The 16,560-nt window shown below is 55.5% G+C and overlaps 5 protein-coding genes across 5 annotated transcripts; 1 reads left to right on the forward strand and 4 right to left on the reverse strand.

Annotated features, from left to right (window-relative positions):
* The first annotated feature begins 953 nt into the window (after positions 1-953).
* Positions 954-2,898, forward strand: BZA05DRAFT_405676 (uncharacterized protein). Its single transcript, XM_051484422.1, has 2 exons — positions 954-1,567; positions 2,470-2,898. Exons 1-2 carry the CDS (start codon positions 1,183-1,185, stop codon positions 2,829-2,831), a joined length of 747 nt encoding a protein of 248 aa, XP_051337065.1. The 5' UTR covers positions 954-1,182; the 3' UTR covers positions 2,832-2,898.
* A 1,190-nt stretch (positions 2,899-4,088) lies between these two features.
* Positions 4,089-5,236, reverse strand: BZA05DRAFT_128846 (uncharacterized protein). The gene has a single exon (XM_051478765.1). The coding sequence runs from the start codon at positions 5,074-5,076 to the stop codon at positions 4,135-4,137; it is 942 nt and encodes a 313-aa protein (XP_051337066.1). The 5' UTR covers positions 5,077-5,236; the 3' UTR covers positions 4,089-4,134.
* Positions 5,237-8,601: 3,365 nt separating this feature from the next.
* On the reverse strand, positions 8,602-11,349 carry BZA05DRAFT_405682 (uncharacterized protein). Its single transcript, XM_051484423.1, has 3 exons — positions 10,934-11,349; positions 9,302-10,826; positions 8,602-9,237 (listed from the first exon to the last, which is right to left on the reverse strand). The coding sequence occupies exons 1-3, from the start codon at positions 11,148-11,150 to the stop codon at positions 8,826-8,828; spliced, it is 2,154 nt and encodes a 717-aa protein (XP_051337067.1). The 5' UTR covers positions 11,151-11,349; the 3' UTR covers positions 8,602-8,825.
* Positions 11,350-12,970: 1,621 nt separating this feature from the next.
* Positions 12,971-14,211, reverse strand: BZA05DRAFT_447149 (D-isomer-specific 2-hydroxyacid dehydrogenase-like protein; the record flags this gene model as incomplete). Its single annotated transcript, XM_051487141.1, has 2 exons — positions 12,971-13,935; positions 13,995-14,211. 2 exons carry the CDS (start codon positions 14,209-14,211, stop codon positions 12,971-12,973), a joined length of 1,182 nt encoding a protein of 393 aa, XP_051337068.1.
* Positions 14,212-14,418: 207 nt separating this feature from the next.
* Positions 14,419-16,515, reverse strand: BZA05DRAFT_405687 (uncharacterized protein). Its single transcript, XM_051484424.1, has one exon. It carries the CDS (start codon positions 16,338-16,340, stop codon positions 14,538-14,540), a length of 1,803 nt encoding a protein of 600 aa, XP_051337069.1. The 5' UTR covers positions 16,341-16,515; the 3' UTR covers positions 14,419-14,537.
* Positions 16,516-16,560: the final 45 nt, after the last annotated feature.

A 16,560-nucleotide genomic window follows, 5' to 3' on the forward strand; every position in this document is an offset into this window, starting at 1 on the left:
GCGGGGGGGAGTCATCCCATATGTTTTAGGGCATACCTACCGTATGTTTTGCTGACCCCCGCGCTGGGCGCTGGCTACTGGCTGGCTGGATGTAGGTGCTTATGTATGAGGTATGTACATATAGGCAGCTTTACCTTTCCGCCTTCCATCCGTCGGGCAAGCGGACGAGAGCCCCACGTCGTCCATATGAAATATCTGACGGTTGATCGCTCCGCCTAGGCTTTATCCGCCTGTCTGTCGGTGGTCGAGGGGGTAGCACTGGCCGCTCGTGGCACGTGATGGACCCCCTCTCACCGATGTATGTACCTCCCACCGACGTATGTACCTCCTGCTCCTACTGCTGCTGCTGCTGCTGCACCTGCTCCTGTTGATGCTCGGAGAGAAGTGAGTGAGCATATACTCCAAACATGCACATGTAACTGTGCACTTACCTCCCGCTGGAGATCAGCAGTCAGCAGAGCAGATGCATGATAGCCAGCCAGCCATCCAGCCAGCCAGCCAGCCCCTCGAGCTCGGAATGATACACAGCGCTGGCGAGATCGCAGCAGCTGCGCAGAGACTAGATATCGACCAGATCACGAAGCTCGTATGCGGCATGATCGCATATAGCACCTTCCCGTCGGTGCTCTGGAAGTACTGTAAGTATCTATGTACATAGCATTTGATATTGAACTGCTCGTATGTATGAACGTACAAAGTTACCGTTCGCCCCTGGCCTTCCTGAATCGATGCATGGGGATAGCACTCGCTGGCTATAGGTGAGTACTGTAGTAGTACATAGGGTTTAGGGCAGGCAGACTAGATCTGTCCTATGGAAGCCGTGTTGGCTTTTTCCTTGGAACGAGATGTTTCGACTTTACCTATGATTCGCCCCAGCGGTCAGGTCAGCATGAACAACCTCGGCAAATGGGAGGGCTCCGGGAGCGCACAGACTTCAATGGCGGTCACGTTACCTCCTCGGATCCGCCCCAAACGGCAATGTTAAGCCAATCGCCAAAACCCGATTCCAAGCGCAGCCAGCCAGCCAGCTACGTAGTGATGTAGCCAAGCTCCAAGCCGAAGCTCTGAGAGCCGAACCCCCCTCTCTCCCAGATAGCGCACGCGACCTCGTACTCACTTCCTTCCTCCTTCGTTTGCGTCGCATCCGCAAGAGTCATCACAGCAGCAAGCACAAGCACTGGCATGGCAACCTTTGAGGAACGACTGCGTCAATGGCAACAGCCGCCGCCGCCAGCGAGCCCGAACCCCAGCCCGAGCTCGCTCCCGCTGCCACTCCCGACCGCGCCCGCACCCTCGCTTCGCTCCTCACCGTCGTCCATCACATCCGCCGACGACGACGCCTCGTCCGACCACACGATCTCGACGCACCTCGAGCCGATCCGCACTGTTCCGAGCCGGCCCCGAAGCCAATTCCAGTACGAGTTCTTCGACGATGACGAAGAAGCTGAGAACGGGGAAAAACTGCCGCCGACAGGGATCTTCGGCCCAGCTCGCGCGCAGCTGAATTGTTTCTGGAGAAACCACATCTCCGTCGTTGTTCCAGGGGCGGACGCACGTGACCATCTCGGTACGTATAATACATATTACAACTGTCATCAGGGGAGAGGGGTGTTTCAGACTTGACGGGAAGTTAAGGCTGGACCTGGACCCTTCTTCTGCTTCACATGTCCGCTTGCCCACCTGCCAAACTTCCCCACAATCTTTCCCTCGTGTTTTTTTTCTCCTTCATTCATTTACCGGCCATTCCTTGCCCGCTATGCATATTTTGGCGCTGAAGCGGAGAGTAATTTCTCTTTCTTTCTTTTCCTTTTCTTTTCTGCTCTGAAAACTATCAGGCGAAGGGAAGAAAAAAAAGAAAAAACAACTCCGGCTGCCAGATTCGAATTCCCCGTTATCGAATCCATGTCCCCAGTCCGCTTAATATACGGTACACATACTATGAGATCATTTATCGTGAGCCTGTCGGAGTCCCCACCCGTTCTCCCCACCCGCTGGCACCGCACCGCATCATGTCATTCGCGTGCGGCTGCTAGTTTGGTCTGGTCTGGTCTGGTCTGGTCTGGGGCGGTGAGATGGTTGATGGATGCTGATGGCTGCTGATGGCTGGTACCCCAAACGGCCCCGGGTTCCCGCGCTCCTCCTCCCCTCCACCTCCACGCCCAGCCTTATACATATGTGGGGCTTGGGCTTGGTGCGGCGAGGCATCGGAGATTCGGAGATGGAGATGGAGCGGGTGCATAAGCGATCCGCTGACCACTGGTTTGCTTACTGCTGGGGCCAGTCACCGGCTGTCACCCTAACTATACCCAATCGTCCTCATTATCCCTTGCTTCTCTCGCTTCTCTCCCCCCTCCTCCCCATTCTCCGAGACCCTCCCATCCCCCTCTTCGATCTCCGAGGCCCCCCTCCCCCCACCTCCACCTCCAACCTTCTTCCACCCAACCTTCACATAGATACTAATCCACCCAGCCCTGGAGCGAACCTACCTCTCCTACCACCGCACGTCCCTCGCTTTAGCGCTTCTCGCCGTAATAGTCGCACAACTCCAGATCCTGCAGCACTCGCCCAACCCCGACCCCGTGTTTGGCTTCTACGCTCTCGGAAAACCTCTGGCCGTCGGACTGATCGTGTGCGCGATCTCCATCAGCCTGCTTGGGTGGGTGCGGTGGTGGCATTGGCAGCGCACGCTACTGCGCGGGAAGGCGCTGGCGGGTGGGCCAGAGCTCGCAGCGGTGGGGGGGATTGGCGCGCTGGTCATTGTCGCGTTCCTCGGAATGGTAGCGGCGGTCGATATTAGGAAGAGTTATTTTACCAGGCATGATGATACGTGATGGAGGGGAAGGGAAAGAGGAATACGATAATGCTTGGATTAGAGGGAGGGGAAGGGAAAGAGGAATACGATAATGCTTGGATTAGAGGGAGGGGGAGGGGTGAAGGGGTTTAGAATTGGGCAGTGAAGGTATAATTAACGGCGGACGGATGGACGGACGAGACGGACGGACGAGAAGGATGGATAGATGCTAGATGCTAGAGTAGATATATGTTAGAATGATACCCACGATTTCACGATTTCACGATTTCACTGCCATTACCTATTGATGCCTCAAGCACCTACTAGTACTACTCTTGAGGCCCCTATCGTTAGTGGAGTTATGTTGGACGGGTAGGTGCTAGATGCTAGATGCTAGATGCTAGATTCTAGATGCTGGAATGGATGGTTGGATTGATACCCCCGATTTCACGGTTTCACAGTTCGCGATTTCACATTTCACGATGTCACAGCCATTATTGATATTGAAGCTTCAAGCATCTGCTACCTAGTATAACTCTTCGGACAACCATCATCAACACATCACTCCATACTGCCCACCAGCCACCATACCGCCCATTACCAGCCCAGCTTACCAAACCACCAGCCATCCACTTTCCCAGAGTTCCTCATCCCCCAGTCTCCTAGTCTTCCCAGTCTCACCCACCCCTTCTCTTCCCACCCTTCCCACATCCCTTCCCATATCCCATCCCTTCCCACGCACTATGCGGGCAGCGGAAGTCCCGACGGCCGACATCTACAGCATAGCACCGTGTCACACCTCCACATGTCACGTCGACAGTCACAGTCAAAATCTAGATTGCATACCTCATACATCCCAGGTCAACATCTAGATATCTAGAGTGCATACATCCCATACTCGCCCGGAGATTAGTGTTTTATGCATACATGCATACATGCATACAGCCCCCTCCACCCCGTATAATGCACATATTACATCCATCCCCATGTGATGGATAATAAGTACATAAAGTACCTAATATTGAAGTAAGTGTCGGTTTTGGTGCGGGAGTATGTGGTTGCACACTGCTGATCACTCGACCCACCCCCATCACACCCATTATTCACTACAAGACGACCCAGACAAGATTCAAATTTCACAGTGGCTTTCAGTCTGAGTCATGATAAACACAGCAATTTATTTCCCCAGCCCACCCTTTACGCGAATCAAACCAAAAAAACGAAGCATTTTCAATCTCGAGGAATAGAGTAACCCCCGTATCGCATCATATCGCATCGCATCGCTCGCATCGCATCGTATATACAAAGAGAAAACAAAAAACCCCGTCGTCCCTGCGCGCGGCCTACAAGCTAGCCTCCCAATCCATCAAGTCCTTGATACCCTCCTTGACAGCGACAGTCTGTTCATCGGACAGCTTACGCAGCGGCTGTCTCGGGTATCCGCCGTAGCCAAAGTAGCTCTGCAGGGCGCTCTTTGTTCCTGGGATGGCAGCCTTGGTGAGGATCCAGTCGCCCTTTGACAGGCGGATCTGCGCCTGCTTTGCCTCCTCGATCTTTCCCTGCGCGAACAGGTTGTAGACGAGGACGCACGCCTTGGGGGCGACGTTGGCGCCGCCGGCGATCACACCGCTGCCGCCGACGAGGAGGCCCTGCAGGAGGAAGTCGGCCATTCCAGCAAAGGCCATGTAGCCTGAGCCGGCTGAGGTCGCGGTCACGGCGTCCTTCTCCAGGGCGACTCGTGCGAGCTTGCCGGTGTTGCCGCAGGTGAATTTGGTGCCGACGATGTTGGGGTGGTTCGAGAGCTTCAAGAGGAGGTCCGAGTCCATGTCGATGCCGGCGACGGCGCCGGGGTAGTTGTAGAGAATGATGGGGATGGGCGAGGCGTCGGCCACGGCGGTGAAGTAGTCGTAGATGGCCTCTTCGGTCATGGCGTAGCGGTAGTAACTGGGAGGGATAAGGAGGGTGCTGTCACCTCCCGACTCGAAGGCCTCCTTGCACAGCTCGATGGTGCCGCGTACCGATTGCTCGCTGCAGCCGACCATGACCGAGACGTCCTTGAAGCCTGCGGCATCGAGAGCATCGCGAGTGACGCGAGTCACTTCCCGTTTCTCCGCTCGTGACAGATGTACTGCCTCACCGTTGGAACCCATGGTGACGAGACCGGCGAGACCAGCCTGGGCGAGGCGGACGGCATGTTTCTGGATGGAGGGAATGTCGAGGTCTTCTGTGACGGGGTCGAAGAAGGTCATGGTAGGGGCATAGATGCCGGGTCTGAGAGGAGCCATGTCTGAGAGTTTGTGTGGTGGTGGTAGAGGTAGTAGAGTTGGTGGAGGTTGCCTGAGGACTTCTGTATGTGGCGACGGTGGGACAATGAGCAGGAGCGATGTTCAGTGGGAAGCTGCTGATCCATTTTGACAGAGGGAGAGCGGGGTGGTTTTATGGCCAAGTCCGACGAAAGTAATAGCTCGCTGGTGGGGCAGTTCAGTGTGGGATTCTGGTCGTCACACCGACGCTCGTTCCGAACCATGACCGAAGTAAGTCCGGAATCCTGCACTCAATCCATACAGTACATTCAGGCTGAACTATCTCGCGCCGAACAGTGCAGATGCCCCCAGTCCAATGCATCGGATTTGGATGTGGTCAGGATCATCATTCGCCCAACGCCCTTCGACCCCCATTCATCTTTGTGCGCTTTGCGCTGGCCGGTACTTACTCCCCTCCAAGAAGTCCTATTGGTTTCCCCGGATTTTTGTTGCTTTTGATCGTCAAGCATAGTATCTTGCGTAAAGGCGAATCTCTCTGTGCTTCTCCAATACCACTGTCATTCGGACATATCTTTATGCGCGTCTGCAACCGGCGTATTCTTACGAAGGGGGCTAAGTGCTCTCGCCTCCGAGCAGTGCCCCTTCACCCCGCACCGTTCGGCAGGTACTGTCCCGAAACACTCGCACGGTTAAGTAGGCTGCCCGAGGTTGAAGATATTTTGAGCGGAGAGTGTTGGTCCGTGTTTGAAGTTCGCATGGTTAAAGGAACCGTCGCGCGCCCACTGGAACGCGAACCTATGCATCTCGGTGGGGCCTCCGCATCATCGTTAATCCGCGCTGATCGATGCGCGCGGATTATTTAGCGTCGCCCCCAACTTCCGAACCGAATCAAATTGAAGATCGCTTCCTGGAAGATCATCCGCCAGTCCTCCGATGATGTAGATAAATAAATCCCCACGCTCCGCGTTTGTATCTATTAGTGATAGTATTGATGCCCTCCAAAGCTTAAGGATTCATTTAGTGAATCGTGCTGCGTGCTGTTCGCCAGATGGGTTTTCTGAGATATGCAAGCGTAAGGATAATGTGGGGAGACGAAGCGCATGCTGCAGACAATATCGAAACTCATCGCCGAAGGGAGCACCAGATTGGATACCTCCTCATGCACAATCAAAACCATCGGCGAACTTCGACCTTTCGTGATGCCAACATATCTCGTAGTATAAATTACTCCACTGGCGAAATTACCTCCTCGGAGGGTCACGGTGTCCTCGCGAATCAAGTGTGAGGAATTGCCGGACTCGGACACACGAGTGATGGTGGAGGCATGCAAGTCTGCGACGGCGGCCAGCAGGCACATGTCTGGACTCGGCAATTCACTTGGTACATACCGCAGCTAAACACCACGATTAGCAATGCGTTCCCATGCAGCGTGGGGTACATGTCCAATCGACGGCTGCGGGGGTAATCCGCCGATGCAGTAGGTAGGCCTGGATCTAGGTGGAGATTCACCCCTCGATGAAATCGAAGCAATTCTATGACCAACATTACCCCCCAACTCATCGCCAGGCTAACAGCTCAGACTGAGACGGAGACAAGCAAAGTTTGTATGCACTCAGTCGCATGATGGAGACCTGTTGCGGTAATGTAATCCAGAGCGCGGGGTGCACCGGCGGACCAAAAATATCCACCACTCGATAGTGAAAATGAGACGTGGCCAAACTCCGAGAATTCGACAAGGAGGTCATGAGACGCAGGGCTCGAGGTAGCGTTGCGCTGCTCAGCAGAAGATTCATCAATCTGGGGAAGGCGGCCTCAGAGAGAGGATTGATAGGGAACACGGAGGATCCATCATCATCCGGGTAGCGGGACCACCTGGTGAGGTTTTTCTCGCAACCACCAAATCGCTCAGTGGAGAGCTCGGGGAATCCTTTCCCACGTATGTAGAAGACGTATGTAGCGGACGTGAGAGTGGCATTGTAGCGTAGGCTTGAGACGTCACTAACCAAAGCAATGCAGGTCGGAGTGGTGGTGGTGGTGGTGATACCATCGAGACACGAATCCGGAATGACGCTGCTGGCCTTCCAAATTCCACCTTCCTAGGAATTCCGGTCTTTCGAATCAGGTATGTAGCAATCTATCCATCTTCTGTCGCAGGTAGATGAGTGAGTAAACGAGAAGCCGCCACGCGGTTGGAGGTTTAATAGAGATTCAGCATATTATCTGGTCGTCGGAGTGACGCTGGCCGGGCGTCGGTGTCGGTGTCGGTGTCGACGGGCGGTCATGATTGTTCTTTCTCGATTGTTCTTTCTCGATTGTTCTTTCTCGATTGCAGCTGGCAGTTAATGAGCGTCCGGGGCTGATCTGTTGGATGTAGATCCGAGAAGACGAGAACGAGGGGGACGACGACGAGTGGGAAGCGTTTACGTACGTTGCGACAGAATCGAATCCACCTTGGCCTGGATGTGAATGTTGACGGAGAGGGCGACGACGAAAGTGAGGACAGCGAGGTGGTATGTATGTATAAATGAACGGGGAAGCAGGTGGAGAGTTCCGTGTCGACGAGACGGAGTCACGGTGGCTTTGTATGTAGCAGTCCGCGTAGAAGTCCGCAGTCCGCGGTGCGCTGTAGGAAGTAGCAAGCAAACGATCGATATCAGAATGTTTTTATATCTAGGCACGCATTGTTGAGAATCTGAGATCAGAGAGATCGGCTTCCAAAACTCCGATCTTGATCCCGACTGCAGGAGATGGGATGGGGTGGGGCGGCAGCAGCCGAGTGCATTGAATGGTCAGCGAACCCGTGATAGATCTGACCGACCGACTGTACGGGATCGTGACGATCGATTCGCTAAACCCTGGCCTAAAACAAGGGACCTTTGGAATGTACTCGGGTAGCGTTCGTTTCCATTCGTCGTATGTATCAAAGTACCGGTAAGTTTCTGCTCCTCCTTCTCGGCATCGAAAAGATTTTTCTTGCCAGTCTACCAAGCGTACGAGGTAGGTAGCAGCTGCCTATCTACCGGAGTTATTATTTGGAGTGTGTAATTCTCCCCGACAGCCAAGTGACCGGATCATTTCAAAATCCAGCCTGCCGATTCGTAGTGGGCTGCCTGATACCGGTACCAGGCAAAGTGATGGGGTTGTTGGTGATGTTTTTCAGGTTAACTACGTGACCATATTATCGTCGATACAAGTGGTAGATACATAAGCCATAGACCTGATCTACGATCTGTGTTTGTGGAAAGGAAGTGGGGGTGGTGTGGCGCTATTCAGAAGTGAGGTGGTATTAGGAGGTGATGCGCTAATCGGAGGGGAGCTGGTATTCGAGGTGAGGCGCTATTCAGAAGTGAGGCGCTATTCAGTGGTGAGACGCTATTCAGAGTTGAGGCGCTCTTCAAATATGAGGCGCTATTCGGAGGTGAGGTGGTGAGGTGGTGAACATTCAATGGAGTCACTCAGACGACATTGAGACTCGGCAGCTTGTCTTAACCCCCATCTCGTGGGGTTCACACACACAACGGCAGGCCAAAAAGCCAAGATGGCAGATTCTCAGTTGTGAATCCACATAGGTAACGGAATGCCTTGTTCGCACGTATATACATCTGATCTGTAACTATGGCCACTGCAGCTCCAAAACACAGTATCAACCGCTCCCACATGGCTACTATCAAATCCCAACCAAGAAGCAAGCCAGTAAGGCTTCCAAGCAAAAACTCCAAGAAAAAAAACCCCCCAAAAGAAAAACGCCATGTACCCACTGTCGAATCGCATCAAGCGTGCAAAGACTTAACGCTGGCCCACGCCTGCACGGCGCTCAGCGCCAACTGCAGAACCGCCACGATAGCCCCGAAGCAGCCGAGACACACCACGGCCCAGAAAGTATACCACTGGAGACTGTCCCTCTTATCTTTCCACAGCCCGCGTATGCCGTTGGGCTTGAGCAGCGTCTTTAGTACCAGCAGGCGGTCGCCAAACACGGGGAAGTCACTGCCGACGTTGTAGAGGAACCGCGGCTCGCAGTCGCCTTTGGGCAGTGTGAAGATGTCAAAGAACCCGTCGGTTGGGTTCGACGACTCGAGTTCCTGGAAGTAACATTGCGACCGCCGGTCGCCGCCGAAGAGAAGTCGGTACGTATCCGATATCTCGACCAGGGCTTGGTGCTGCTGCGTAAAGCCTGCTTTACTAGGTGGATTTTAGCGAACAGAAACACTGTAAACACATCGGAGGGATGGAGGGGCGTACATACTGCAGCGACGAGTTCTCCTTGGCGATCGCGTGCAGGTGGCAGTACGCCACGTTTGCGTAGAGCTGCACCACCTTCGCTTGCGAGTCGAGCTGCAAATGGTCCGTGATCTTGTCGGTCCATTTGAACCTGATGCCCTTCCAGTCGTGCAGCATACTCGCCGTGAGCTCGGAAGGCACGATGGTAGCGGGCATTCCACCGGTCACGGCGTAGTGAGATGTGTTGAGAGCTGGAAGATGAGGTCTCGTCAGGTCTGCGATTGTCGAGTCACAGAATGTCTGTGACGTCGGCAGGTCATTGCGGTCCTCGATTGACCGCGAGAAGTCAAGCATGGTCCACGCCTCGAGCGAAAACAGCAGCCACTCGTGCACGATCTTTTGGTGCCACGAAGAGAAATTGTCGACCTCGCACCCCAGCGCCACTGCGGTATTTGCCTTTTCGTCGTCACTCGTGCCGCCCGCTCCGAGGGCAGGATCGAAGCTGCCCTTTCGGATCATGCCGGCGAAGTGATCCATGTGGGCAAGCACGAAGGTCGTAACGGAGGCCTCGGAAGTCAGACTTCGAGTGACCATTCTCAAGTGGTCGGCGAAGTATGCCAATGGTTGTGGCCACATGGTCGGGTTGGGATTGGCAATAGCGGAGTGGTATAGGGCTGTGGTAAGCTTCTTCTCGACCTGCGCAATGTAGACTTTGCGCAGTCCAAGGTATTGGGGACTACACAGCTGTAACCCACACAGACTCTCGAGAATCTTTTTGTCTGGTCCTGGCTGTCGGTAAGGCTTCCGTTTCAGTAACACCTCCCGTCGCTCGAGCGAATGCAGTCGTTCCTCGCCAGTTGAGGAGCTCAATTCGAACTGTTCAGTTTCTGGGCCCGAGTCAAGCTCAGCCGTACCCGACAACCCTTGCGCCGCATATCCTTCCTCTTCGATATCCGCAGCTCGTTGACGTGGGCTACGACGGAAACTCCAACGGCTCGTGAGACTACTTGGCGTAGTGAGATGGGACTGGGGAGACGAATCGGTGCGGAAAGAGGAGTTTCTGGACGGTCCACTCGGAGAACCGGTGCCAGATGACGAAGACCTCGAGCTATTCCTAGATATGCCGAATGTAGATGATCTGGAACTGTTTCTGGAGAGGCCGAAAGTAGACGATCTCGAGCTATTTCTAGAGATGCCGAAAGCCGAAGATCTCGAGTTACCCCGCGAAAGAAGCCGTCGTAAACTAGAGCGATGCGACGGCGAGAGTTGTTCGTCGTCATAGACATCTTCCTCCTCGTATTGAGCTTCGAAAGGATTTTCGGGCCGAGTAGATTGCGGGTAGTTTCCGTTCGCATCGATCGAGATTTGTGGTATGGTCGGCAGTTGACTATAGCTCTGCCAGTGTTCAAGCGAGCTGTAGGGCGAATCTGGCTCCCGCTGGACGATTCCCACACTGATGACTTCAGCCGTTCCTACGAGGCTTTCGAAGATGACTTCTTTCTCATCCGAGTGGTCCGACAATGGTCGAAAGCCAGCCGCAGCTGGATTTCCTACATCACATCACCACATCAGTTTCAGATCTCGACGGGCTATCCCAGCCTCGCTCACGATACGTTCTGTCCGCGAACGCAACGCAAAAAGAAAGAAAAACACTCACCAGTAGTATCCTCCACAGCCTCTTCCTCCACTTCCTCGCGCAGCTCATCCAGCTCTGTGGGCCTCAGTCTCTGGAAAGCCGTGTGTGGATTAAATGGGTATGGGCCGTAATCCCCAGGATGGTCGCGCAGTTCCAGATACTGGCTCCCGCCATCGCCCTCCACAACGACCTGATCAAGTGCTGCTATTTCTGTTGCTGTTGTAATTTCCGACATCATCTCCGTCACGCTCGCGATCAAATATCATTCCTGAAGTTGCGAACAAGAAGAAGTGGGTGGGGGATTGGGTGGGTGGGCGGTGGGGATATGAGTGAGTCCATTCCTTCCCTTTTCATTGAACGATACGGAGGCTGAGCTTTCAGTGCCTATCGTACGGACAGACAGCTGCAGATATGTAGCTGCGTGCGACAGGGCGATGCACGCGGGGGTGCGGCGGCAGGGAAGCCTCACCTCACCCACGCACTGCAGGTGCGCATGCGCGCAAACAGGCAACCACACATAGTGCCGTTCGTTCGGCGTGCCAGACGATGAAGAAATGAAGAAGGACCTCGTGTAATATAGACCTTGTAATTCAAAGACGCTTCCAAGTTCCAACCAATAGTTAGCAAGCCAGTGTGCGCGCGTCTCCATACGTAGGCCTACGTTACCGAATCATCGGACCTACTCGCCGCTGGAACCCGCAGAAGATCATTGTAGGTACTCTAAAGTCTCCGGTTTCCCGGAGTCCAGATTCCTCAGCAACGGTAGAAGGTATGTAGTTACACAACGTCGACGACTACGACGACGACGATGGAAAAAAACCAGTCATAACCCCCATTCAAACGCCTTCAAGGTGGCTTTCCCACCGCTCGCAAGAAGGCTTCACCGACCAAAACTCCTCTACCAGTTAACTACCAGTTAGTACTTCAAAGTTCAAACTCCATTTTGCAGCAAACGACCCGCTAATGCCACAGTCCACCTGACGACTACCAGGCAGGTATATGAGGTAGGTGGTTATGCATACCAACCATCTTCAGACAGATCTTCACCAACCTTGAACCAACCTTGAACCAACCGACCGTTCCGTTCCGTCCGGCTCACCGCCCGTGAGCAGACTGCACCAGGACAGGGTGTCGACGACAGGCGGTCTCTTCGTCGCCGAGATCCGCATTCAGGATTCAGCCATTCAGCCATGGCCCATGTGACTGGATAACTATTGGCGCAGCCGCCGACGCCGCCGACGCCAGGATCGCAAGATGCGGTGTAACGCGAAGGGGGCTCAGCTTGCAGGCAGAGTGCGCACACCGCCTCACCAGGCAGCATTCGGGGGAAACTGATAACTAAGCGTAAGTGGAGCCCGTGCCCGAGCGGATAACCGTCCCATAACGGGTATATATCCGGAAGTAGTCGATGGTCATGCATGCACTCTCACTCGGGATGGTAAACCCCCGAAAAGAAAGAAGAAGAAAACGTAACGCGTCCGCTGTACGCGCAGTCACGGGTGACATACATTACTTCTTAGTCTACGTGCAATATCATATACGCCGACACACCGTTTTTAAGAGTTGCAGTGGTTGCGGGAACCACAAGCTGGTCAGAATGGCGAAAAGGCGTGCTTGTACCGTATTGTGTGCAGATATAGGTAGAGTGCGAGATAACTACCTAATGAGCTGACAGAGGACATGTTCTACTAGAGTATGTACTTTGGGGGACGGTATAGCTAGGTTGTGAGAGGATGGATTGAGAAGGAGTGTCGATTGTGTAGGCTGCCGAGTTGCGAGGGGATGTGGAAACGTGAGGGTATTGTGCAGGTTGTCGGAGAGGTATGCACTTAGGAGGGCCAGTGCCTCCGATAGGTAGTCCAGTCCGGACTGGACTATCGGGAGCACTGAGGAGGGCTTGCAGGATATCACGATATCACCAGTCTGCTTCACACGATATCGATATGGCAATCAGTGAAACAGACACACAACATGAACCGGCACTGGCACTGGCAATTCAACACTCAAGTACTTACCTACCTCTTACTTACCTCGTGAATAGGTAGATACCCGCTCCTCCTAATACCCCCGACTCCTCCGAACCTCATTAACCAGCGGCACTCCCCTCTCCATCCGTTCCAGATTGATCTCCATGACCTCAAGACACCTCTCCTTGTACTCACTGCCGACACCACTCACATGCGGAGTAACGACGACATTCTCGAGTGCCCAAAGCTCACTACTTTCCGGCAGGGGCTCCGGCTCCGTAACATCGAGACTCGCGCCGGCCAGACCGCCCTCCTCCTCCTCCAGCCCCCGTTTCAGCGCCGCGATAAGCGCATCATGATCAATAATCCCGCCTCGCGCAATATTGACAACGTAAGCGCCTTTCCCGCCCATCCCCGGCCGCGGCCTCTCCAAGATCTCGAACTCCTCAGCGCCCAAAAAGTGGCGTGTATCATCCGTCAGCGGCACGGCCACGAGCAGCACATCGATGCCCTGGCGCAGAAACTCGCGTCTACTCTCCTTATCCAGGCCAGAGAACCACCTATCAGGCACGCTCCCGTCCGCATCCCCCGTGCCAGGGACGATATACCCCGTATCCCTCCGCGCCTCCTCCGTCGTCCTCGGACTGGCCGTGAACGCGAGCACCCTCATCCCGAGGGCCTTACCTACGCGCCCCGCCTGGCGACCAATGGCGCCGTAGCCCAGGATCCCCAGCGTCTTCCCCACCAGATCGTGCACGGAGCCGAAGTATCCGCCGCTAGCGGCATGCGACCCCCATTTCCGCTCGCGCTGCCACGCGAGCAGCGTGCGCAGGTGGTGCGTGAGCCCCAGCAGCGTCATGAATACGTGCTCGGTGATCTGCGGTGCGTGGATGCCGCTCGACGTCGTGATCGGGATGGTAGAGGAAGTGTATAATGGGTGCGAAACTATGTGGTCGATTCCCGCCGAGAAGAGGTGCACGAGCTTTAGGTTGGGGGCTTGCGAGGGCAGTGGAAGCGTGCGGAGGGTGAGGATTATGGTCGCTTTCTCGTAGAGGTCTGGGGAGGTTAGGTCCGCAGGTGGGCCAGAGGATGCGGGGGTGGGAGGTAGTAGGTACCGAGTGGAACGTGCACATCCCGCCGCCAGTACTGCTCCACGCTCTTGATGTCCACATCCGGCTCCGGCTGGAAGTAGATCACGGTGCTCTTTGGATGGCGGGCACGGATGCGATCGAACAGCTCCTTCGGCTCTGGGAACGGAAGGATCGCGAGGATGGTTTCTTGGAGCTCTTGCACTGCCGGAGAACTGGACGAGGTGGGAAGTTGGTTTCGCATTTTGACTCGGTCGTTGAGCAATTGAGTTGGAGTGGGGGGAATGTGGGGACGCAGCTGTAGATAGAGTATCTATGGATAGTGGTGCAAGGTGCAAGCTACAAGCACTTTACTCGAAACGGACAAGGGTACCTCCGTATCGACATCTAGAGCAAGTAGCTGCGAACTCAATGGCACGAGTGAATTCCGATGAATGAGGGCATGCGCCGAATCCCGATCAATAGACCACGCTGCATAGATATTTCCACCACGAAAAGAAAGCATCATATTCTCCAAGGGTGGTATTCCAACACGCACGCAACCAAATCCATACAAGTACATCCAGCATCTTACCACCGCCAGAGCAGCACTGCATAGAACGCAACCGCGACGGCCGCCATACGTCCCATCTCCACAACAATCTCAGTCACCCACCAGAACCGCCCTAGCGCCTGCCTCGGCCGTGGCTTCCAGTATTTCCCCTGGCCGCCGTCTTCGCGCACCGACATGCCCTTCCACGTCTGCGCCATGGGCAGCACCTCGACCGCACCGCCCTCCCTGCGTGCCCTCCTGTCCCGCCGAGTCCACCAGACATTCAGACACACAATCATAACCGTGACAGCAAGACACTTCAGATAAGTCAGGAAGATCCCGATCTGATCAGGCAGCAGACACAGATGGCTGTGCAGGGTGTCCTGGTCGCCGTGGACCTCCGGGGGCGGTGGCGCCAGATGCTCCGTATTCCGCTCATCATCCGGGCCCAATCGCGCCGTGAGCTCAGCCGGGGTCTCGGGGACCCTAGCGGGGGCGTCGTCATCCAGGGGCAGCGGGGGTGCCTCCGTCGTCGTTGTTGTTGTTCCGGGGTTCCACATCGACACCATTTCGAACCCGGGGCGGCGCACGCCCATCGTCCAGCTGATGCTCTTGACGGTCCACTCGCGCACGAGGCCCTGCGGTCCATACATGTGCGTGACGTCGCAGGCGTCGTGGTCGTCGCCGGAGAAGACGTACTTCGCGTGCGTCTTCTTCAGCAGCGTGGAGGATAGCTCCTGCGTCAACACGTTCTGGTATTGGTATCCCTTCCAGATCGGGATGGCGGTGCCTTTCTCGCGTAGCGGGCCGCAGGGCGTTCCCTTCTCCCGGTACAACGGCACGTGTGTCAGCAACACTGTCGGCTGCTGCGAGGTCGGCGGTGTAGTCGGCGGCGGCGGCGTCGCAGCAACTGGATTCGACTCGACGACCTGCGGCCACTTGCCCCCACCCTCTGTCACCGTGTCGAGTCCATCCAAGAATTCATGCACCTCGGCATAGATCTCGGGATCCGCCTCATTGCTCAGCGACACGGCATCGACCATGACCCAGGTATGGTTCCCCGCCGTCCAGCGATCATTCCCTTCGCCAAAGAACGCCGAAAACCGTCCGCGGGCACTCAACTTAACCCCGCCACCAAACCCCAAATCATGATTCCCGGGCATTCCCCTCTTCATCCTAACGCCCGCAGGGGCTCCAAAGATCCCCTCGAAGCGCCTGAACTCCTCGATCCAATACTCCATACCATTTTTCCGCCAATCCCCGACCTCATGGGGATCATGTCCTATCCCCTTCTCCTTCTCTCCCAAGCGCGCACTAGTCCCCCACTCCCTCCCGCCATCAAACAGGTCGCCGAGAAAGTACGCCTCAGCGGGAACGAGCTCCTGATGCAGCAGCGACCACGCGCGGGCCAGGTACTTATCGCTGTAGAAGATCGTAGCGGCGAGCGAGGCGCCGCGGCGCGCGTACGTGTGTATATCGACGAGCTGGGGGTCAGCAACGAGGACTATGCGGTGCGGCGTCGCGCCGGCCGGCCACCGCTCCCACGAATCCCATTGGCACGCCGCGATCGAGGACGTCCAGATGTACCGCTCGTAGTAGACAACGAGAAGCAGCCAGATGATCGTGATCAGCGCGGTGAGCCCGCTCCATCCCGGGAGCGTGGAGCTACGCCGTCGGTGCCGCCGCCGGGAAGTGTAGTTGTGCCACAGCGATTGCAGGAAGTTGAAGGGTGTGCTGCGTTGGTGCGCTTGCGAGGTGGGGCGCGGACGGTGGTAGAGGTGCGGAGAGGTTGCGTCGTCGTCGATGGGCGGTGGCCGCGGCGAGGTGGCGTAGCGGATCATTGGTACCGTATCGTGTGCGCGCTGGGAGGCTGGGAATGTGTATGTACAGAAGATGATAACTAGGTTGACATTGTTATCGATTGTGTGATAATGGTGACGGAGAATGGGATGTCAGAGGTGTTGTGTGTGGTGTCGAGACACGACGTTCGTCACCTCTTTATGACTGCAGGGAGCAAGCTCCGGAGGTGTGCGACGTCAGCCTCCTGTCGCCTGCAGGGGA

This window comes from Tricharina praecox (genome assembly GCF_024521635.1).
Source record: "Tricharina praecox strain CBS 144465 chromosome Unknown BZA05scaffold_22, whole genome shotgun sequence".
NCBI classification, from domain to species: domain Eukaryota; kingdom Fungi; phylum Ascomycota; class Pezizomycetes; order Pezizales; family Pyronemataceae; genus Tricharina; species Tricharina praecox.